Below are 25,374 nucleotides of genomic sequence, written 5' to 3'. Positions count from 1 at the left end.
ATCTCTGCTTTATCTTTTGAGTGTTTAATTGAGAATCTATAGGCAGAGTGGAGAAGGGCTTTCTAATTTGGTCACATGAACATACATGCTTGGGTCAAGCTGATATCGGAAACATATCGCTGTTGAGCAACAAAATATTTCTGATTGCAGGCGTTAAAAAAAGAATATCACTGCAGAGTTTACTGGTCATTGTATAATATAATTTCATCCAACCATTACTTTACAGTAGTAGTGGTTTATACAATATACTCATAAAAACACTTTTTTTTTTTAAACACACTACTCGTGCTAGAAATTTATATAATAAAACCTGCTATAAATGTATATAATAAAACCGACTGCTGATAAAAAGTACGACAATGTTGGAATGTAATTGGTGAGAACTCTTACCCCTCCCACCAGTGTCAGTGATGTTACCTCCAGAGAGTTATGGCATAATACACAGACATGAACAGAGTCATACAGACGTGCACAGGGTGAAACAAACAGGAGGGTGTGACACACATACAGGTTCACACAGAAATACAGACTTGAGCACATAATATAATATCTCCCTTCCACTCCCTCTGACCTTACAAGCAAAGGAGTTGTCACAACCCCTTTAGCACCCTTTAGTATCATTATATGACAAACAGCAGTAAGCTTAGCTTGTCACTATATCACTAATGCCAACTATAGCTGGAGCTAGCAGTAGGGTCTCCATTGCCGGCAAAGGGACCCAGTGAAAGCTTTTCCAGCTTCAGTGAAGCCTTTCAGGCCTTGCTGAGTCCCCAAGATAGATTTGTTTATCTTCGGCTGTGGACTACGGACCCCCAAATTAAGGATAGGTGTATTATGTATAGGCAACATCAGGTCTGATTTAGAAATAACGCATTAAACGAAAGAAGCGTAGCTAAGACAATAAGAAAGTATTCCCCCATTTAAGTGTAAATGACAGATTCTGGCATTCAGTTTACGCATTTTAAAAAGGATTTTATTATTTTGAATAAAACAAAATAAACTTTTCAGTAATTTTATACTGCATTTCACCAACAAATATTTCTGTGAATACCCTTTGCAATGTCTTATATATCCGCCCTTAAGGTTGCCTTACTCTGTGGATGTATTATTTTATATGTAAGTGCATCTTTGTGCTTTTACTAAGGTAGAGCTTATTTCCCCTTCATGCTAAGGACCTGGAAGTGAGGTCAGTGAGGGCGGAAGTGCGATTCCATGCCCATAAAGTCCGCCTAAAGAAGAAACTTGTCCCCTTGCGGGCACGCTTCGCTCGCCACAAGATTATATTCCCCCTCTTTGTCCATGTGGATGATAGGGAATGACGTTGGACAGTAGCTGATGAGGTCAGGGTCCCCTGCATGAAGGGAATCTAGACACTACTCTTTCACTAAGTCAATGCCATGACCATTGTTTACTTTATATAACTTTATTTATAGAACTGTATAAACAATGAATGGAAGGGACATGTATATGATAAAATGTCTGCATCCAATAATATATATTTTACAGTTAGTGGTATACTACACACAGTAGAGTATTACAGTACAAAGTTGTGTGCTAAATCTTTACATTACATAAAAATGGTAATAAATTTCACAGTTTAATTTCTTAGCCTATGTACAGCACTAAAATTATAACCAAGCAACTTATACAGAGTTATATTGAGTTGTTCTAAGATTTACTTGACATATACAGTACTTTATTGTTTATGTTATTTTTTATGACATGGTTATAATCTGCATAAACGTAATATGTCAACATAATGACATAATATGTTAGGCTTTGGCTAGTCAAACTAAATTGAACTTTTTTCATATATATATATACAAAGTTTTGACTTTACCATTACCAAACACAAACCTAAAATAACTGCATATGTTAGAATGAAATATAATTAGTTATTTTAATCCACTGAGGAGAAAATGTTATCTTCTGACATAGCTGTCCATAATTTTGCACTTATGTTTTTTATTCTGAGATAAGCATTGGTATCCTCTCTATGTTGGGGATCCACTTTCAGAAAGGGTTCAATCGTATTCCTGTGCCTAAAGGCGAGAATGGGTTAACCTTTGCCCACATTAAGGCGTCATTCAAAGAAATAGCTGACTTGCCATCTTCTAGAAAGAAAACAGGCCCCTGTGGAAAACAAAAATATCACCATAACTGATAAATTACACAATTGTACAAAGACAAGATGATCGTATTCCAGATTATTTATTTCCAGTTATTATATAGAGCACACATATTCCACAGCATTTTACATAGAATATTTGTCCATTCACATCAGTTCCTGCCCCAGTTAAGCATACAATCTTTGGGGTCTATTCATGAAGCAGAGAAAAGCCTTGTTTAGCTGAAATCAGGGCTGTTCTCTGCTTTGTGCAATTCATGGAGCAAGTTACTGTGGAGAATTGTATTACTTCTCCAGCTTCACCCCCTGCTCCATGCCTGCATACTTTTGTATGGTGAGAGCGATTCATAGAAGAACGAAAAGCTCTGTTCCTCTCCTGCGTACAGATTTACCGAACAGAGCATAATTCCCTGCTGTCTGCCCGGCACCCGGAGCTGGCTCCACCCCCTTTTCCCAGCGTCCTTTACTCGCGGATGCCGGCGCATACGCAGTGAGAATACAGACATCAGGCACCCGATTTGTCTGCCTTCTCACTGCGTTCAGGGATCGCAGAGGGGCTGGGCAGTGTATGAAGACATCGGAGAGGTAAGTATACATGTATGGCTACTAGACATCACTATCACATCGATGTGATGTGATATATAGTGATATTTATCGTGAGCCACTTAATGTTCTACATGATTAGACCCCTATATTCCCTACCACATGTACATACTTACACACTAGGGTTATTTTTTGTTGGGAACCATTTGACCTATTTTTGGAGTTTGGAAGCAAACCGGAGTACCCGGAAGAAACCCACGCAAGCAGAGGGAGAATATACAAACTCCACACCGGGTCGTAGTGGGAATCAAACTCCTGACCTCACTGCTGTGAGGCAGTAATGCTGTGCTGCCCACAGCAGTGCTTTTTTTCCGGTGGTACTCTGTGGTACCTTTTTTTTGTGTCATTTTTAATTCTCAAAACTAATTAGAGAACTCAGTGAAATCATCTCAGAGATGAATAGAATAAGCCTCTGAACACTTGCATAGATTTTGGAAGCTACTATGGAGTATATTTACTAATTCTTTGTGTTCATGCCGATATTTAAAAGGGCAGTGCTGTTACTGGACGTGTCTTGCTAATAAAAGCACTGCCCTTTTAAATATTGGGCATAAACACAAACAGAAGAGCCGGGTTTTACAACTTGACACTTCGTAAATAAACCCCTATAAATCTTGTATCGACTATTAACTTTAGGTGAGCTTTATTTCTCAGAGTACCAGGGCCTTTTTTTGCAGAGAAAAAAAAAACACTGTTTATGTTTATTATGCTGGGTTTAAATAAAAATCTTAAAAATTGTACAATAATCACTTTATGACATGATGGATATATGTGTTTACATACAGGTAATACTTTTTCATAATTTCCTTAGTCAAAAATGTTTTTATATTTTTTAGGGATTGTACCATAACCTTCTTTCTGGTATAATAGCGGGATGAATATCTTATTGTTTTAGGAGCAAGTCTTTAAAAAAAGGCAGAAATGGAAAAAGGCTTCTGTAAGTTTTCCTCTAATAGTTCTTATGTAGTAAACGCAAGCCCAGATATTTAGCCCAAAATGATCTTCCAAGTAAATGGACATAAAATTATTTCTCTATGCAATGTCTGATACCGTTACAGGGTCCTGACAATATACATTTTATTTTATGTTACCCTTATGCTGTACAGTCATGTACTGTAATAAGAATAAATCATTGGGATGGAAGTGAGGGCGGTATTGGGAGGACAGATGCCACCTGGGAAATTTTTGAGTGTTTCTTTTTCTGTTTAGTTTCTTTTAGTTTCTTAATTTAATAAGAGCCTACATCTAAGCTGCTATTAAATCCACACTGCAATAGATATAATAGTGTTGAAGGTACAGGAGAGGTTCAGATCAGATCAGCACCTGTTTGGACAGGAATAATGTTCATCCAGGAATAGAGAACCCTCTTAAAATACTATACAGGAGGCCTTAACAGAGCAATGTCCACTGCAAATCCAATTGGGTTCTGTACCTATTCCACATGTTCCATCCTAGAATAGGAAATCCATAGTAATAATAGAGGGGCCTAATTAAATAAGTAGTGTAGTCATGCCAATTTAAAGTTTAAACCAGGTAAAATGACTACTAGCCACGCAAGAAAACCCCACGTTATAGATAAATACTGTTAGTTTGTAAGCCTTTTTGTTTATTCATATTGATTTTACTTATATTAATAAATTGTATCTAAAATACAAATGTAGCTTATTACAAAATTCTATGAGGTTTTACGTATTATTTTCCAAAAAATAATATTCTGGATATGTTGAGCCTTTCAGTTATTTAAATTATTTATACAATTTCACGTTTCATTTGCATTTAGCACCTCGTAAACATTAGTGATATTTGATAATGCAAATATTTAATAATGCAAATAATGTAACAAACGCAGTAGGTATTCTAGTAGTATAATAATAAGAATTATCTTGTCATACAAGCATTTGGTAGAACTGAAATATAATGTGAAAACAGCTTTCCAGACATAGATGCATATTTTAAATGAACCCTTTTAGTTTTATCTGAAGGCAAATTTACTTTTGGAAACTATAAAAACATACATCTTCATTTCCCTTCAAACACAAAACACAGGCAAAACCTGTTCATAGATTAAGTCTTGCAAAATACTGTAACAGCGCCAAGATAAATTTGTATAAAATATACTTATCTGTAACTTATTTTGAGTTACTCTCCCACTTACAGTAAAATCCTATCTGTCCACTAGATGGCTAATTAGAACTTTTTTGCTCCTAATATGATTATGAACCCTTAACAACCATCACAACAGGTATATGTTGATAAATAACTTGCATAAACTATATTTTTGTGTTTTTAATGCAATGGCAGAGGCATGGCTAACACCACATATATAGTTTCCAATAGTCTTTATTTTCGGGGACCAAACGTGGCAAGACCCACAGGAAGATATGGACTATTTATAAATGTAATAAGTGCTTTTTGTTAAGAACATAAATGTGATCACTTTTTGTCTTGCTGGATATGTTTGATAAATTAAGCAATCAGAAACCTACTACTCACCTGTATTCGTAACCCTGTTAAGCAAGATACATGAACATCAGAGTGACTTGGAAGATTAGAACCCGTGACGTAGTCTGGTCCGATCAATCCTTTAAGAGGTTCTTCTTTTATCTTTTGGAGTATGCTTGAATAAATCTTTTTTTGCAATTCTGTTGGCGGTGTGTATGGGGGATCATCACCTGACCTACACAATAAAGTAGATAAAATAAAGTAGATAAAAAGTTAGACATATCATACACACATAAAGACATGTTCCCTGGTGGTCTATGGTAAAATTGTAGCTAGACGACCAATTAAAAAAATACTATTATACAGTAATGAAAAGAGCGAAGAAATGACACATCGACACATACAGGACTCAAAGCACAGATAAATGAAGCAGCCTGGGGTGGATTACATAGAGTTACCCTTAACCCCAAAGTACCTACCACCAACCACCCTATCCCAGATGCAAACACATTGTTTATGTGGTTATAATCTGAGCTTTTATTGTTTATCTGCTCTATAAGAGCTAATTATTGTTTATGAGTCTGCTCTATATGGGCTCAAGTATGTGTATATCACTTGACATTTGCTCTATATGAGCTTTTATTACTGTATTTGTTCCTGTTTTTACTTCGATTAAGTTCTACTGTCATACCTTCCAGCTTTAACATTTCTTAAGGTACATAGAGACGTTTATACTGCCATTGTTGTGCCTAGGATAATACACTATGTTGTCCCTTTTCATTTCCCCTCCATGTTGAAACTACAGCGACAATATTGAAAATTCAAACATCATAAGGGTAGTATAGGGTACAAAATAGTTAATAAAAAGTTATTGTCTATTCCCTATAGCGCCCAGGGTTGATTATCATTTATTTACAAATATTGCTGGACATCTGGACACTAAGGGGCTGATTCTCATGGATCTCATTTCACGGACGGCAATTTTGTGCATACAGTGCATGGGCAATGCCAATTTACACATATTCATATTCTGAGTCACACGCAACTTGGCCGGATATGTCTTTCTGCGAAATGGGACATTTGAGGGTGTGAACCCTAACTTGTTGGAATGTCATGGGAGAATCATTGGAGCATCACGGGCATGTATGAAAAGCTCCATGCAACTGAGCCGCGCATACAGGGTAGGGAAGACTGTTTCTGAATAAGTTGCACCTACACTTGGGCTGATGCAACTACAGTTACTAATGATGACAGGTTGGAGCAGACGGAATATAATCTATGGGCGGCACTAACCCCCGCATTAGTTGATTGGATTCTCGCATTAGCATAAGGTAGTAAATGAGGCTCTGGCAGCTGCCCCCAGCTACAACTATTTGTGTGCTCCTAAGTTCCTGCCTAAATTAGGATTTTACATGAAGCACATGTGTATGTTACTTTATAACCATTTGAACGGTATGTGCCAGTCACTATCCGCACATAATACCGGTGTCGGAATTCCGGCACCAGAATCCCGACTGCCGGCATCCTGATGGTAAGTATTAGGGTTAGGGGGAGGTTTAGGGTTAGGTTTTAGGCAATAGGGGGAGGGTTTGGGGAAGGCTAGAATTGGGGGGGATTAGTGTTAGGATCTGGGTGGAGAGTTAGGCTGCCGGGGGGGTTAGGGTTAGGGGGAGGGTTAGGACACTTACCTAATTGGGTCGGGATGCTGATTGTTGGGATGCCGCTGTCAGTATTATGACCGCCAGCATCCCAACCTCCAGGATCCAGTACCCAACCCATTTGAACCATACTTTTATTTTCATTTAATACATATATTCTAGGAATTGTAGTGTTTTAAAATGTCTGTATTACAAATTACAACCTCATACTATATTATCCCATTTACATTTCATTAACAGTTCTATTTGCTTCATTTCCTGAAGAGGAAAGTATGTGGCTGTGAGTTACATGAGCAGGCAGTGAATAGGGGACATTACAAAAAGGCTACAGTGGCTATTGATGAGGCACTGAATAACATAAGACGCATGTCACTAGTTTTTGAATACACAAGATAAAGAGAATAAAGAGAATTTTAAAGATGCTATGGAAATTTTGAGAACATAAAATTTTAGTTGTAGTACAATTTCTTACTCACTAACAAGTTTATATCTGCCTTGCAGTCCTGATAACAATGAAAGTGTGTTTACTGTCTTACCCTAGCGAGGAAGGGCCTTACCACTTTTTTGGCCTGTCACCATTTAGCCTCCATTTGCCTTTGGACATGGGAGCATCTCGTGGAGTGGAGTCAATATTCTATACATGGCTCTGTTCCATGCCTTTTGCACTGGGACTCATAGCTAATTGAGACTTGGGGGTACATTTAGTAAACAGTGGCTTTTCAGAACCACCATTTGTTTGCAGTTGGCAGTGCTACCCGCATGTTTTGCATTTAACATTATTGCTGTTTTAAATCCTGCGGCAAAACTGCCAACAGCACCTTTGATAAGCAGCTCTGTCATAAATATATATTTAGACTACAGTTTCCGCAGTTTTTTTTGTAAAACTACTACAGTATGTGACCCGTTTATTAACAATTGCATTTGCAATGGGCGTGATACTATTCTTACCATCAGAGGCATCACCACTGGTTACCCCATATCCTCCCCACGCGGTGGAGCCACATGCCTCTAAAACGGGGGCATGGTCTTGTGGAAAATCCCAAGAGCATCAACCCGGGGGCGTTCCCAGCATCCCCGGAAATGCTGGGTTGTCCCCAGAAGCCAGTATCTTCACTCGGATCCTCCTTAATGACAGGGGCCGAGTGCTGTAGGAGAATGTCACACTGCAGCACCCAGGTCCGGTCACTGTGGAAGAGCTGGCATTTTGGAGACACCCGAGTGTGGCCAGCACCCCGCTTATCATAGTATTATCATATCACCAACATGTATGACATAGCACATGCAGAGACAGGGGCTCCGAAAGAAGCCTGCCCCTGCTATGTGAAACTGCCTCTTCACTCTTGTGCTGGACTCTTGCTCATGCGCAGTATACAGAATCCTCTCCCGGTAAATTCTGCAAAGTATAGTCCATAGGCTACAGCAGGGCAACTCCAACTTCAGATGGTGTTACCTGCAGGGGCCAAACTTTGCATCCCAGAGCTTGGTAAATCCAACAGCATTGCACCCCCCATAGAAACCTATGGGGGTTGTGGCTGCTGTCAGCAATGGAGGGACTGCAGCAGATATCTCCATAATACATCTGGGGCACACTAAATATTTGCGAGTATCCCCCGAACAGAGTTGTTTACAGGGAATATGCCACAAATATTTAATGATAAATTGGCCTAAGGCTTTGATCAACCTGCTTACCAATTTCACCTTGTTTCTTGTCATCAGTAAACATTATTTTTTGAAATTAAAAAAACTTTTATTTATTTTTCATATGGATTAGCTGGAAGCCTCCCCCAGAATGAGATATGTACTAAACGATTCTTTGCAATGTTGGAGAATTATATAGGGGTTCTCCCTGCTTCTACTAAGGAGGCTATCCATCACTGCTTTTGTAGCACTCTGGGGTAAATCGTACTCTTCTCCAGGATGCCCCAATATCCTTTTAATATACTCCCCTCAGCACCCCTTTAATTCTGACTTGTTCCTCGTATACTATTGTTTTACACTTGAACTTATTTATTGTAGTATCCTTGATGCTTCAATAAAAAAAAGTTTTCAAAATAATTTTTTTATTAATCAAATTTAGCAGCTGTTCCTTTTAACTGTCATGAGTACAAGCCCTTTATTTATTTAGAATATAGAAAGTATAAAGGAGCATACCTTTTGGTATAGTAATCATAAAAATCCATAATAAATGCACCGATGTGCCAAGTTGTTATAAGTTGCATAAAATAAAATAAAAAAATCTGTCCAAAAATATATATTTATTAAAATGGAATTCATTAAAATAAAACTGGATCATAAACTCACAGATAGGGGGGGCACTAGGCTGTAGCTATGCCTAGGGTGCCAAGAAACCTTGCACCGGCCCTGCTTACAGCTATACAACTGGGTAAGTTGTGCACGGCGGCGCTTAATGCATTGAACAGGTTCACAATACATGTATGTGTGGATCCCAGCATTTAAAATAGGTAATGGACATAAGTTGTGTTCCTAAAATGGCAATGAAGCAATAAACAATATTTTCCAATTAAGTCAGACACGGACTGATTTGATGTGTTGACGAACGGAGAGCAATGGATTGTTCTTAATTATGTAGATTATCCATCTTAAAAAGGTTTCAATAATATTCCTTTTTACAAGCTTAGGAAGTTACTATAGCGTCGTCCCGCTAGTAAGTGTTGCCGCTAAGTAAAAGTACCTCTCCCGCTTAGTCCTGGAATCGAGTTCCTCCAGTACGAATATCCAATCTAGCAGTGAAGTACATAGAATCTCTTGAGTTTCTGATGGTCAGGTGCAGTACCTTGAATGGTGATGAGACTGGATATCTCGTGGATGAATGCCCGTCCCTGCTATATGGTACAGTACATCAGATCCTAGGTTCCCACATCACTGTCTTTGTTTCCCTTCCGGCACAGTTCTCCAGAAACAGCTGATCAAAATCTTCACAGGCTAGTAGCGCTACTGAATGCTGAATGTATTTTTTTACAAGCCTGGGTGATTTATTGTTCAAAGGAACTTGAGTCCCTGGTTGATTTTATTGGGGCACACCTAGACAGTGAAGTTTTACATCTTTTTTTTTAAAGAGCAGGCAAAATCTCTTCTCTCCACTAGATTTAATTTATAAGACTTTTCCATGGCCAGAGTTGGCCCTAGCCAAATTAGTGTCCTAGGCAAGATTTAGAAGGTGTGCCTCCCCCCCATGGGATCCATTTTGAAAAGGAGTATGGACTCATGGAAGGTGCAGCAAGGTGTCAGCACCCCTCACCTGACCCAGTACCCCTATCCCAGCACAACACCCCGGCCCTCAACCAGCTCAGCACCCCTCTCCAAGCACAGCACAGATCACAGCACACATCACTCCTCTCCCAGCACAGCCCAGCACAGCACCCAGCAGCCGTCACTCAGCACCCCTCTCCCAGCACTCATCACCCAACACAGCACACCACCCATCACCCCTCTCCCAGCCCAGCACTCGTCTCCCAAGATAGCACAGATCACAACATGGTGTCAGCACTCCTCACCTGACCAAAGCCCCCTATCTCAGCACCACACCCCCCAATCACCCAGCACAACACCTCGGCCCTCACCCAGTCCAGTAGCCCTCGCCCAGCCCAGTACAGATGACAGAACCCATCACCCCTCTCCCAGCACTGCACTCAGCACCCTGGCCCTCACCCAGCACAGCATGGTGGCATTCCTCATTTGACCCAGCAACACTATCCCAGCACAGCACCTCGGCCCTCACCCAGCACAGCACCCCCCGCTTCCAGCACAGCACGATGTCAGCACCCACCAGTACACAGCACCTCTATCCCAACAGAGCATCCCTCTCCCAGCAATGAGCACCACAGCACCCCAGCCCTCTCCCAGTTCCAGACTTACTTTACTTGTGTGTGGCCTGATGCTTTTTCCAGCTCAGGCTGGCAGGCAGCTGTGTGTGATGATTGTTGGAGGCAGGTACGGCAGCCTTCCCATAGCCATTTACTTATAGTTCTGAATGAGCCTCTGTCCATGCACAGAAGCTCATTCTGATGACTTTAGGAGCTGCCACCGGCTACCTTCCTGGAGCCCCAGAGCCAGCCCGGCACCCACCCCCAAAAACCGCTGTTGCCTGCTCCGGCGCTGCTCGCTCACTGTTTGCTACTGCTGGGCCCAATCGGACCTGTCAACGGAGCTTAATTCATGGATGCTGCGCAGTTGCAATAGCAGCTGCCAGAGTCTTTGCCCAGCCGGCGGCAGGTGCCCTGGTCGTGCCTGCACCAAACCTCCGCAGGCCCTAAGTGGGCTTGGATGACCCTAGGCATTCCAAATGCTCTAGGCATTTGCTTAGTTTGCCTATGTCTAGGGCCAGCTCTGTCCATGGCAATAATTTTCCAAGCCGACAGGTGAGTAGAGCTGGGAAAAAATTATGGCAGACAGAATAGTTAAGGATCACTGTTGATTTCTCTCCCTGCATTAAATTTTATTTTTACTGACATTAAAGGTGTCAGTAAGTGGAAAATTTATCATGGTGTCCTTAATGTATTCTGAAAACCTGTATGAACCTGATATTTCAAGGAAGTTCAATGTATTCATAATGTAATCAACACAAACCTTGTCCTGAGCTTTATTCTTTTAATGGACAATAAACGCAAAGTTTCCCAGAATACTCTCAGTGGAAGCCCAAGTCTGTGGATTACTGAATAAACAAGGCCACCAATTGAAAGTTTCAGAATTAATAACTCATTTGCCTAAATTTCTGCTGTGATCACATTATTAAAATTAGGGATGTGCTCTGACCCACGTGTTTTGGTTTTGGTTTTGGATCTGTATCTCCCTCAAGGCTTTGGATCTGGATCTGGTTTTACAAAACCACCCTTGCGTGTTTTGGTTTTAGTTTTGGATCTGTATTTTTTTTTTAAATGATAAAAACAGCTAAAACCACACAATTGGGGCCTGTTTTTGTTCCTACAGTATTATTAACCTTAATAAGAATCATTTTGAGGCATTTCCAGGCATTTTTAACCACCTCACAGCTCACAATATTGTTTTCACTATAGGGCAAAGGCTGCAGGGAACTGGCTGGCTAAAGAAAGCGACATAGCAGCATCACAAACGCACAGCAGTTTAAAAAATATAGGGCATCTATGAAACATTGCCACACAGCAGTGGCAGACAGGATGGCAGTTTAATAAACTGTAAAAATGTCAGTCAGCAATGCCCAATATTGTGCAAAGTGTAAAGAAAAGAGGGGCAAGATGGAATTATCCTTTGCCCCTCTCACCCACTCGTATGTGGGATATTAAAAAGGACATGCACAGTTTAACAAACCAAGCACTTTAGCCACTAGGACTGACACTTTTGTGGCTGAAGTGCTTGGTTTGTTTGGGCCCCTACAAAACATTTTTTGGAAGGACTACCTCCAGTTATCAAGGAGGAGGTTGATGATGAGGGTATTGGTGGTGGAGATTGCATGTGCTGGTCCAAACTGCTGGTAGCTGATACTGGACTGCTTGTTATTCATTTACAAATTATTATAATTTTGTTAAATAAATTGCATAAACTCGCCTCAACTGACGTAACAGGGAGAAGGTGCCTAGATGTTTAACATCCCTACCTCTACTAACTTTGGCTTTACAAATGGTACAGATGCCTTCACAACTATTGTCAGATTTTGGGTTACAATAATTCGACTCCCAAGACGTGGCTTTTCTGGTCTTATCCCCAGGCATGGCAATGGCTTTCTTTTTATCACAAGCAAGAACTGCTGCCACTGGTGGCTGATTTACACAAAGAAAATCCTCATCATCCACATCCTCATTAGCGTCAGATAGGACACAAACTTCCCCCTCATCCTCCTTTTGCACTTCCTCCACACTATCATCCTCATCTAATACTAGCACAGCCATCATTGCATCAGTGATCCGCCGTGCAACTGGGTGACAGCTGTTATACTTGCTTCCTCTATCAAAGGACAGTTTAATAGTCAATTGTTTTTTTTAAATTACTACCAGTTGTAGTATTCTTGGTCCCTTTCTCGGATGAAGATCCACCCCCAGCAGCAGTAGCGGCAGGCCTAGCACTCAAGGATTCTTCTAATCAATACTGGATAAGGAAGGAGTCACCTAGCCTTATCCTGGATGCAGAACTACATCCGATCATTAGTGAGGATACTGATGATGCTGTTGGCGGTGGAGATTGCAGTTGCTGGGATCTAGCTGAGGAAAGGGAGCTAACTGATACTGGACTGTCTGTTGTTAATTTTTTAGCACCAGTTTCTGATGTTCCCAATGAACTTGCTGCAAATGACGTAACAGGGAGGAGGTTCCTAGATGGTTAAGGTCCTTACCTCTACTTACTCTGGCTTTACAATGGGTACAGATGGCTTGACAATTGCAGAAATAATTCCACACATAAGAAGTGGATTTTTTTGTCTCATGCCCAGACATGACAATGGACTTTTCCTTATCATGGGCAACAACTGTTTCTTCCACTGGTGCCTGATTTACACAAACAATATCCTGGTGCACTTCCACAGAAGCATCCTCTTGTGCTTACATCATCATAAGAGGCAGAACAACCAGTCATAAATAAAGATGAAGGCCTTAGCCTTTCCTTGCCACTTCGTGTGGTGAAAGGTATTTTGCCAATTTTATGACTTTCTGCAGCTAACTTTACCTTTGATATTTTTTTCTTACCACTGTAAAAGATTGGTTCTTTGATTTTAGATGCCCTGCTCTGTATGCCCTTGGGCATCGGCTTTAGTAGATGATGTAGACGGACTAGTATCATCATGACTGGTGGCACTGGCAGCAGCTCCAGCATTATTATGTGGTTCCTGCTCTCCTCTCAACTGATCGTTCTCCATATCAACAAACACGAATGAAGTGGGGTACAGCACACACGTCAATTTGTACCAATTTTAAATATTACACTGCAGTATAAATGACCAACATTGTCACAATATTTTGTATGAATAAGAAAAGAATAACACTGTGCTACCACTTACAGTGTCATACAATTTTTTATGAATAATACACAGGTATAGAATTATTATAAGTAATTTCATAAAAATAAATGATTAATGAATAATAGTTTCCTTAATAAACTTGATTTGACTATAATAAAAATCCATAAAGAGTGATCAAATCTGGAGTTTTCAACTAATCATTGATATCATCTGTATTTACAAAATACAGAATACACCAATGCAGTCTCTGAGGTAGTACACAGTGAACAACATGTCTGAAAGTTATTGTGGGATTCCCGTTATTTTGAGTTACTGGTCACTGCACCCATGTTGTATAGTAAAAGGTGAGAACTTACTTGTTAGTAGACTGTGTACATGTTCTCCATGCATCTAATTCCACAGAGAGCTGCTCAATCTGCAGGGGAACAGACACTTCCCGGCGTTTCAGAAGCTGACTGAAAATTATTGCAAAGGAAAAAATACTACTTATTGGTATTGTTACAGTTGTGATTGACGCACAAAGATTCTTTTAGTTCAAAGAGAAAGGAGAGCATGTTTTTCAGTAATCTCTAATATAAATGATAACATTGAGGCTGCACTAGCAAGGTATTTTACTGAGTACCCCTTTACAAATAACATGTACACCTTCTGTGGGCTCTAGAAGGGAAAGGAGCTCCTTAGTAAAGATTTTACCTAGGTGGCTGTGCAGCTTTGAAGAACAAAGTGGCAAACAATTTCAAGCTATAGCAGAGTTATAAGGGTTAGTCACAGATAAATGTGCACCTGTTATGAAACAAAGAGGCACTGGCCTCTTCTCAATCAATGCTGATTTATTACAGATGTGCCCTCATACACCTAGCCTCAATACACCAAGTGGCGCAAGACGCCTGCGTAAGTGAACCGCGCTGAGCAGTGTAGAATCTTTTTTGTGTCTTTTTTTTCCGAAAATGCATCTTAGTCGCAATCGAATGCGCAAAACCACTTCATGAGACTGCACTGATTAAATTAATGTGCAACACTTGTATATCTGTGCACCACGGAGTCTGAATCTGTATACGAAGCATAACAGAACTTGGCGTGGAGAAAAAAACCTGCGCCCACTGCATAGTATCAGGTATCAAATGACTCAGTGAAGTCTCATGAAGCAGTTCTGTTCCATCTGACTGCAATTGAGATGCATTTTGCAATTGAGATGCATTTTCAGGCGAAAAAGACAGAAAAAAGCAGCTCGGCTTAGGCAGAGTCGCACGGGACCTACTTGCTGAGAAGGGCTGTTGGACGTGACTGCAACAATAGTGTATGAGGACACATCTGTATCTATAGCAGATTGTCTACATTACATCATTTACAAAAAGTCATAGGGGCTGAATCAGACCCGCTCGCAAGCGCTATGCGCTCGCAAGCGGGTCGATGTTTACCCCTTGCGCATGCGGCGCCTCCAGCATGCGCAAGACCCGGCCAGCGACGGGCGCTCCGTCGCTGTGGGTCTCGCACCGAAATGGGGCAGCTGTTGACTGTGATTGACAGCTCGCCCCGTTTTGGAGGCGGGCAGGTGGGGTGACTGGACAAACGGAGGCCTTCCGTTTGTGGGTGGCCCTATTGACATCACTAGTGTTGTCAGTAGGTGGACTTCCTGGTCTATTAGAGCAGGAAGTCCAATGGGGCTTGCGATGGACGAGACCCTACCACAAGGGTCGCGTCGCAAGCCCGATAGTCGCGACCATCGCGACCATCACCTGGCTGCTCGCAAAATCTGTGGGTCACCCACAGCTTAGCGAGCGGCCAGGAGGCCGGCACAAAAAAAATGCTGCCCTGATTCAAAGCGAGCGCTCTGAAAAAGCGTCCGGCTCTGAATCAGGGCCATAGTCCATAGACATTGCTGGACAAAAACATACAAATTAAGCTTCAACAGCTTGATATGGTTTCACTTACTTTTAATTGATATTGAAATGAAGATAAAAACTGATTAAAAAGGAGTGAAAATGTGTCTGTGACTGACTATTAGAAAGAGATTTCATCATTTCACCATTCTACAGTCTGAGTTATACAATTCGGTATAAAGTTTATATAGTACACAATGTGCAGTATTATTTTACTAGGAACGTGTTTCATTATGTATCAATAGGAGTAATTTACCTGGTGTACTCGTAAAGTGCAGGGACAATGCTTGTGTAGTGTCTCCTAATAGCAAGCAGAGCCCCAGCGTATCCGCACAGAATCAGCAGCTCATTGCGGACTCTAAGGAAATATACAGAAAAGGTTATAGTTCACATACTGCAGGATACCGATTTACAGAGGTCATCTGCAATTTACAGTTAATAGGTTAATAGGAAAATGATCTCAATGATAGCGCTCAATATAACATTTGGATCTCTATCTAGATGAAATGAGGGTTAGTATATGGGCTTCAAATGTGGCTCATACTCTTTATTCCTGCTACACTTTGACTCTCTGGAGCAATTGATCTGACAGCATCATCATGGTTGTGCGGGTGGTGGTGGTGGCGTTAGGTGTGGGGGTAGCAGTGGGGGTGAATTATGTCATTTGAAAAAACTCTGCAAACAGAAACCCAGGAACTATTTGTACACAGATGTCTACTTAGGGCATGGGGAAAAATACTCACTCACTACATTTATGAAGCACTAATCTCTCCGTTCTGATGTAACTGAGAAGATCAAGGATTGGACAAATAGAATCCAAGGTCCAATCACAAGTGCTGATTTGTTCTGTAGAAAACAAAAAGCAAAGAGAAACTGATCAATATAGTATTACTCTGTAGTAATTCACAGGAATATATAAATGTTCTAAACATCGCACTCTGTAAACAGTCAAATAGTATAAAACTAAAACGTAAGAATTTGAAGGGCAAAGACTGATGCAGAGTGAGTGCCGGCCCGAACCAGCCTGAGCAGCGTATCTTATGTCATTTCACTCTGCAAATCCAGAAAGCGAATACGCACTTATGAGTGAGTGCAACCCGCACACATATTACATGTATGACATCTTACAACCGGAGAGGGAGATTGGAGGAGGGGAGGGTCATTCTCATGTAAGAAAAATGCAGTAAGAGTGTATATGAATGTTAGAAGGGGTATTATTTGCTATAGGGAAGGTACAAATACGCGTTGATGATAATGAATGCCGGAAGCTAGGCGCATTTGCTGACGACGCGGAGGCCTATACATCTTGAGATGTGTGCTGCTCTGTATATTAGTAGAAAAACGCTATTTCTGCTGCGCTTTCATTTATACCCATTTTGCTATCACATTTGCATCAGTCCCTTAATGTCTTTAGGAGATGTGAACAGTAAAGTAATATATCTGGGATAATATACTGCTGGTGAAAGATGTTCTGGCGATCGAAGTCACTGAATATATATAGGTCAGAGAAATCTGTCTAAGCAGAAGCTGCTTGTGCGTCTTGTGGACATCGCTGTGCGAATAAGATGCACAGGAAGGTAAAAATGTGCATGAAAAGACGCTCAGCACTACCGAGTCACGCTACGGCATGACGTGCCTAGAAGGGCTGTTTAACGTGCAAGGAGGCTAGATGTATGTAGGTACATCTGTATGGTAGTAGGTACTATAAATGTGCTGATGTTTTATTCCTGTCAATCCCGTATTAAAACACAACAGTTATAGAGACATAACACAACTTGTCACCATTATTTCAGTACCTTTGACATAGTTGATCCCAATTGGAAGAGCCTTTTCAGGTTCTGAGCTTAACAAATAGTATTTGACAGCTTGGAAGATGTCTCTATCTTCATGGCAACTCTCCGCAATTTGTGAGCATTCTTCCAAAAATGGCAAATTACACTGCAAATAGTTATGGAGGATAGGTGTTACCAGTCCAGAAGTGTCAGTAGGGTCATACAGGTTTGATAACCTCCCATTATTTTATAGAGCCTTAAACAACTACTATATTATGCCTGACTATGAATTGAGAAAGGGGGTCCAGCAATTAAGAGATGTAGTTAAGTATCCAACAGTTACAAGGTTGACAATGAGTTTTTCGGCAGCATGATGTTGAGCAGAGTATGCAGCACGTACTAATGTTAAGCACTGTACCTGTGTCGGCAGAATAAGTTTAAACATGACGCTTTGTGTAATGTTTTAACGTACAGTATATTGCCCACACAGTTACCAGGGCAGGATAAAGGGTTCTAGGATAAAGGGTTCTAGGCTAATACAGTTGTTGCGACACACATGTTTTACGTTCAGAGTCACAACAATGACAGGCAGTTTAGGGACCTACAGTATATACATTACAGGGAGCATTTATTGATTAACAATATAGAGAGCATTGCAGAGAACTCTGTACAATATAGAGGGCATCCAGAGAACGCCATACAATATAGAGAGCATTGCAGAAAACTATGTACAATATAGAAAGCATTGCAGAGAACTACATACAATACAGAGGGCATTGCATTAAACTCTATACAATATAGAGAGCATTCCAGAGAACTCCATACAACATAGAGAGCATTCCAGAGACCTCTCTATTTCCAAAGGAGTACCCTAATTTGTCTTTTCCTGTACGTCTAAATTGGTATGCCCCCTAATGTACTTCTACATTAATATAAAGACTCCAAGCAATAAGCAGCGAGACACCAAAGAGGCTTCATACTGCATGTGCCTGCTCCGGAAAGCGTAGGAGAACCCAGCTCTAACACTGTGTATGGCACTGACTGATAAAGTGCTGCAAGTGATTATAGCAAAATACAACCCACTCCTACTTTATAGTTCTGTCTACTGCTCTTGTTTCTTCACAAGACTGACGAAGGATCACCATGCAAGGAGAATGGCTAAGTAACTAACTGTACTTCTAAAAGTAATTTCCAACATTTGCGGGATTATATAATAACACGGTGGAAATAGACAAAATGGACAAAGCATTTTTATTATAATTAAACAATGGATGTTCTGGATTTAGTCTAAAGTCAATTAAGCAGCCATACAACTTTTCACCATAAAATGAAACTAAATCAACTGAAAATAAAAAAAAGCTGCCTAAAAATATTATCATCGCCCATCTTGAAGCCTGGTCAGGATCAAACACAGGGGCAAGTAAGTAATGCTAACCACTGTCATTTTTCCACTAACTTTATCAGCAATGTCGTAGATGAGCTGATAATTTCTGTACTGAATATGGAGAACCATCCTATAAACATCTATTTCCCTTGACATTTTTTCCTTCATAAAAGCTACTAATATTGGTACTAGTGTACTTTACGCACTCATTGCAGAGAGAGCCCAATGAATGTATTAAATGGTACTTGTGTACTTTACGTACACAAGTACCGATAGTTGTCCCCACCTAAAGAAGAAAGTTGTCCCCTCGCGGGCTCGCTGCGCTCGCCACGCTTCGGGCTCGGTGGCTCGCTACGCTCGCCACAAGGTTATATCCCCCCTCTATGCCCACTTGGATGGTAGGGAATGACGCTGGACACTGGCTGATGACGTCGGGGTCCTCTCCATGAAGGGGATTTAGACATTACCATGATTGATAATAATAATGAGTGTAGGACACTTGGGTTCTCTCTGCAATGAGTCCGTAAAGTACACAAGTACCCTAATATTAATGCTACTAAGTATTAATGCATTTGTCCAGTCTAAATTAATAATTGCCAAATCTCTCCCCACCTTTGAAATCTTTTACTAATATCTCCAGAGTGATTCACCTGTTGCTGTGTCAGCATGCTCTCTGGACATTACTTCTTTACTATACTGTGCTATAGGTGAAAACACTTACAGTAATAGCACTAAATTCATCTCATTAGTACCGTGTCTGCATACACTGCTCAACATCACGCTGCTGACAAACTCACTTATGTCATTGTGATTGTTGAACAATCATACCCATCCCAGATATTAATTACCTGGTATTTTTCTATGGGAAAATAAATCCTGCCTGTTACCTAGTGACAGCATGCTAATTCCCTTTCTCACTTCTTATAACCTGTCAATTTACTATTTTGTATGACTTGGCTGAAAATTATCATCATCATCAAAAATCATTATTATTATTATTATTATTATTATTATTATTATTATAATTATTACCCCTTGTTAGTAAACAATTAACTAGATATTATGTACAAAAATATGAATTAACAAGTAGTTATTCAATAAATTTGTTTCTATTTTATAAATGTTTGTGTTGAATAACATCAAAGACTAAAATGTACAAAACAAAATTATAAGCCATTTCCTATCATGATTTGTACTTATTTAATAATTAAAAACTTTTTAAAAGCATTAATGCTCATGAAATCAATGATGAAAACACAATTAAGTTTAATCTCCATTAAATACATGTAAACCAGTTTAGGAAACATAATGCACCAGAATGTAAATTTGTACAGTAAATTCACATTCCTTCTTTTCTGGGATAAATGTACAGCAGTATTTAAAGCACATGTCCCATGTAGACCAGGTCATTAATAGTGCACCAGGGGCCTGATTCAGCTTTGGGAATATAGTGAGATTTAGCACTTAACCGATCATCTTGGTGCAGGCTTGCCTACCCTCCTGATTTGGCCGGGAGCCTCCCGATTTTCGGCAGCCAGCAACCCTCCCAACCTCCCCCAGCACTAGCGCACAGAGGGGGGGTTTCTAAGTACCCAGAAACCCCCCCCCCCCCCGCGACCAACCAATATTTTTTTTTATTCAGAGATGGAGACAGCCTTGTCTCCATCTCTGCACCATCCCTATGCCACCCATGACCGCCTGCGCGGTGCTGTCCGGCCAGGCCCCTGCCAGTTCAGATGTCAGCGCTTCCGCGTCAGGTGGCTTTCATACCACCTGACGCGGAAGTGCTGGCAGCTGAATCGGCAGTGGACGGGCTGTGCGCCATGCGCACAACCCTCCCAGAGGGAGCTACACAGAGGGAAGCATTGCCGGAGCCGGGCTGCACCTTCCGGCTCACGGACGGAGGCGGGCACAGGAGCGGGGATACAGGTAAGTGGTTTTTTTTTTGTTTGTGTATTTTGTGTTGTATATGTAGGGGGCACTGCTGGGAGAGGCACTACTGGAGGGCACTATATTGGGGGCACTTCAAGGGGGGACCACTAGTGGAGGCACTGTCACTGCTGGGGGTCACTGCTGGGGGGAGGCACTACTGGGGGCACTGGCACTGCTGGGGGGAGGCACTGCTGGGGGAGGCACTACTGGGGGCACTGGCACTGCTGGGGGGTACTATCTAATGGGCACTACTGGGGGCACTAAAAAAGGGGCACTGCATAGGGGGGACTACTACTGGGGGCTCTGGCACTGCTGGGGGGGCACTACTGGGGTACTATATAAGGGGCACTAATGGGGGCACTGCATAGGGGGGACCACCACATAAGGCACTGCATAGGTGGGTCTACTACTGGGGGCATTATATAAGTGGCACTACATAGTGAGGACTACTACTGGGGGCAATACATAAGGGGCACTGCATAGGGGGAGGACTACTGGTGGCAGTATATAAGGGGCACTGCATAGGGACAGGACTACTACCGGGGGCACTATATAAGGGGCACTACATAGGGAGAACTACTACTGGGGGCCTCTGTCGTGCGCAACTACTTATATATGTGTGTGTGTGTTTGTGTGTGTGGACATATATATTGGAAACCCCTCCCTGAGAATCCTGCGTTTGCCCCTGCCCAGAATAAACTAAAAACCTCCGCACTGGGGGGGGGCGGTGACACGATTCGCACTGAATCGCGTCATCGTGGCCACACCTCCAGCTTCACAATGACGAAAATAATGGCATTGTGAAGAGGGGCGGGGCCACGATGACGTGATCATGCGGCTCCGCCCCCAATGCGACGTCAATGGATGGGCACGCCCCCCACTGTAGACGACAATCAGCTCCCTCCCGGAAGGAGGGAACTGACTGTCGGCAAGTATGTTATGGTGAAACCATGCTGCACTGCAGGTGGGGCAGATTTAAAATATGCAGAGAGATTTAGATTTGGGAGGGAGGTGTCCAAACTGACATCTAAATTATAGAGCAATAATAAAGCTGTGCAGTATTTGTGGGCTACATGCAAAAGCAGCCAGTATTTACACTACATGCAAAAAAAAATATGTATTTACACTCCTTGCATTGCAATATGGTTTGTCCAGGTACACAATTAAGTGCTAATTCTCACTGAATAAGGCCCCAGGGGGAAGATGTAAGAAGCCCTGAAGTGGTATCAGCACACGTTATGTGCGCTGATACCACTTCTCCCCGATGTATGATTGGGAGATAGCAGCGCCGTTAGCCTGGGCCATGTATGAACGGTCATATCGCCTGACCGTTTGGCCCGCTGTAGCTGTCACTGTCCCTGCGGCGGCGGCTGCCAGCTCCAGGCTGCGCGTGGGGATCTCGCAATACTTGCGAGATCCCGCGCATGCTCACTGGAGCCGGCCAGGACTTACACAGTGCATCAGCACTAGGCTGATGTGCTGCTGTCTCTAACAGGTAGTGCCGGAGGGGGGAGTTATCGGCCGATGAGATGTTTATAGATCTCATCGGTAGTGTTTCCTGCTTCACCTCGGTAAAGAGCTGAAGCAGGAAGCAATATAGCGACACATTAAGTGCTGCTATAATACATCTACCCCCAGTTGTGCAATCTGTCAGTCCTACCCTAGTTTTGTAGTCAACTTAGATGAGTAGATGCACACACATTAAAGTGATGACATGGGAAGCGATCGCTCGCCAAGGCATAAGCACATCCACTTTGGCTGTGCGAGCGATCCCTCTGTGTATGCAGACACCCATTAGCGTATGTTGAGATGCCCACTAGCGCACGTCATCTCCAGGAAGTGTATTAAAACATTGGCACATCGAGCACCATCGGAGGCTAACGCAGCGCTTGTGGTTGCCTTACCCTGCAGCAAGCACTGCGAGGACTTCAGTGTAAAAAACAGGCATGTGACATGTACTATGACGCTGCCTGTTAATTATGCACGTCTTAAAAACGGCGTTGAATCACCCAGGCACGCCTGCGTTCGCACCTCCACACCGACGTTATTAGTGTCCTGCCCCTGTTACCACCCACAAACGGCCTATCCTATTACTCATTATACTGGGCTGTCTTTGCTGGGCGAGCGAGTGACCTGCGATTACACAGAGTAGTTCACGCACGCGCAGAACGAAACGTGCGCATACGCATTCGCAAACCATTGGGCCGCTTGCGAGCACACAGCGCTAGCAAGCGGGTCTGAATGAGGTCCTAAGCCCAGAGAGATAAAGTGGACAAATATAAAGTACCAACCAATCAGCTCCTAATTATTACTTTACAGGCTGTGTTTGAAAAATTGCAGTTTTGGAAAATTTCTCATATTAATAATAATTATAATTTTATTTATATATTGCTCTTTTCCTTACACTGGGCCTGTTTCATCGCGGATTGCTATTGCGATCGTGGCTGCGATTATGCACGCAGGTCTGCTGCAAAAATATGCTAATGAATGAAATCGCAAAGCCATCATGCAGCCAGTATAGAGTCGTCCACTACCGCTGACTACCGCTATCTCACATCAGTAATGCAGTCTTGTATATACATTAGGAACATCGAGGAACATCGGCCCCTCACGCATAATTACAACAGGTTTGACCTTTCTCAGAAATTGCTAACCTCGTTGCACGCAATAAGTACTCCAGCTGCATATGCTGTCGCAGTGGCTAATTTATGCACGCCCATGCAACGACGTTCAAACGAACAGGCATGTCTGAGTCTCTCCTACCACTCCCCCATCACCACCCCCAAACACTGACCTCCCGTCCCTCACTCTGTGATGGCTTTGTAGGTGATCGCATGGTAACTCACGCACGCACACTGCGGTGCATACACATGTGCAGTACGCACCATCAGCCGATCTGCGTACGCTGTTACAGTTGCGATCTGTAATGAATCAGGTCCACTGTCCTTAATTAACCTTCCAAAAAAAGAAGTCTGTGTTCTAACAATTTTCTGAAACATTTGCATTTATTGTATATTTGTTTTTATTAGTTATTTTATATATATTGTCCTTCAATAAAACTTTCTTCAGTTATTACAATGCCAGACATTACAGTATACTGGAGAGCAAATAAATTGTGTCTTGATATGAACAAGACAGGTGAAGTAATACATCTGCCTACAATAGTATGTTGTTAAATCATAAATTCACATAAGCAGGGCCTTTTGCATCAGTTTTATGAGTCTGTATAATAAGTCTTTCTCCTAGTTATTGCTGATAAATAATCATATCACCCTGGGATATGCTGATTCTATATAAACAATATCAGTAAGACAAAGCTGAGTGTTCCACATACTTTGCTGTGTAGGTCGTTAATCTCTGCAGTGCATCCTGGGTAAAATGCACACAGCTTGACTAAGAAGAGGTCATTGTTAGGTATCATTCTGAGGAGATCTGCGGCCAAGTCCCTGTATAAAAAGGAGAGTTATGGTAAAGCTTACCCTTGTTAACTTTCTTTCTTCAAAGTCCATAGGGACCACAGGGGAGACAATGGGGGTGTAGGAGGGACCTGGAGGACCAGACACCAACAGCTATGCTTTATAATCCCAGGATGGTCCGGGCATTCTCCCTATATCCCACCCACAGCCTGAGTGCAACTCAGTTTTGTTAACAAGCCCAAGGCAGGAGCAGGATAGGAGAGAAGATAGACTGGTACACTGAAGAATCACAATCTCACACAGAGGAAACAAGTGACCAACAGAATAAACCCTTTAGAAGCCAGGAGTGACAGAGCGGATGCCCCATGGACCCTATGGACTTCAAAGGAAGAGAGTTAACAAGGATAAGTTTTACCATATCTCTCCGTTTCTTCTCAGGTCCATAGGGATCCACAGGGGAGACAATGGGGATGTCCCATAGCAGTTGTTCATGGGTGGGAATGCTCTTGAGCTGAGAGGAGAACCCTGTGACCGAAGGATGCATCCTGAGAGGCAAATGTATCAAAGGCATAGAACCTAAGAAAGGTGTGGACAGAAGACCACGTAGCCGCCTTGCATAGATGTTCAGCAGAGGCAACACTGCAGGCTGCCCACGAGGGACCCACAGAGCGAGTAGAATGAGCAGATACTGTAGCTGGCACAGGAAGGCCAGTCTGCGTGTAAACCTGTGAGATAGTTATGCAAATCCATCTGTCCAGAGTCTGTTTGTTAGCTGGCCATCACTTCTTATGGAATCCATACAGGATGAAAAGGGATGTCTGATTTCCTGATGAATCTAGTACAGTCCACGTACATCTTCAGAGCACGGACCACATCCAAGGAGGCCTCACCTGCCGAGAGGTCTGGTGATGTAAAGGCCGGAACCACAATTTCCTCATTAATATGGAAATGAGAAACCACTTTGGGAAGGAGACCCGGATGCCAGTGGTGGAACTAGTGGCTATGCAGCCGTGGCCCATAGCCACTGCACCTGCCACAAGTGTCCCCCGGGCCCCACAGTATTTAAGTGTAGTGCAGACCGCAGTGAGAGCGGTCTGCACTACACAGTAACAAGCACACCACCACCAGCGGCGGCTGTGTGTTTGTTATAGCAGCCAATGAGAGTTAGACAGACTCTCATTGGCTGCTGAGTCTACGGAAGGAGCTGGATGAAGCT

General features: G+C 42.2%; 1 protein-coding gene across 5 annotated transcripts in view; it reads right to left on the bottom strand.

Moving 5' to 3' along the window:
- Positions 1 to 891: 891 nt before the first annotated feature.
- WDR17 (WD repeat domain 17) overlaps positions 892 to 25,374 on the bottom strand; it is a 197,716-nt gene continuing 173,233 nt past the window's right edge. For 3 of the 5 annotated variants that reach the window (XM_088448511.1, XM_088448485.1, XM_088448493.1), the window contains 7 exons: positions 24,077 to 24,188; positions 17,451 to 17,592; positions 16,398 to 16,500; positions 15,911 to 16,012; positions 14,131 to 14,229; positions 5,225 to 5,408; positions 892 to 2,133 (listed from right to left, as the gene is read on the bottom strand). In XM_088448511.1, the coding sequence (XP_088304637.1) occupies positions 2,014 to 2,133; positions 5,225 to 5,408; positions 14,131 to 14,229; positions 15,911 to 16,012; positions 16,398 to 16,500; positions 17,451 to 17,592; positions 24,077 to 24,188 (862 nt within the window). In that variant the 3' untranslated portion in view covers positions 892 to 2,013. Of the gene's footprint in view, positions 2,134 to 5,224; positions 5,409 to 14,130; positions 14,230 to 15,910; positions 16,013 to 16,397; positions 16,501 to 17,450; positions 17,593 to 24,076; positions 24,189 to 25,374 lie in introns of those variants that run through there. The other 2 variants (XM_088448502.1, XM_088448515.1) reach the window with 2 other exon arrangements.

This window comes from Taudactylus pleione, unplaced genomic scaffold (genome assembly GCF_031769625.1).
Source record: "Taudactylus pleione unplaced genomic scaffold, aTauple2 ptg000021l, whole genome shotgun sequence".
In the NCBI taxonomy this organism is placed as follows: Eukaryota; Metazoa; Chordata; class Amphibia; order Anura; family Myobatrachidae; genus Taudactylus; species Taudactylus pleione.
Note: the sequence above shows the minus strand (reverse complement) of the source record. Positions and strands in the feature narration are given on the sequence as shown.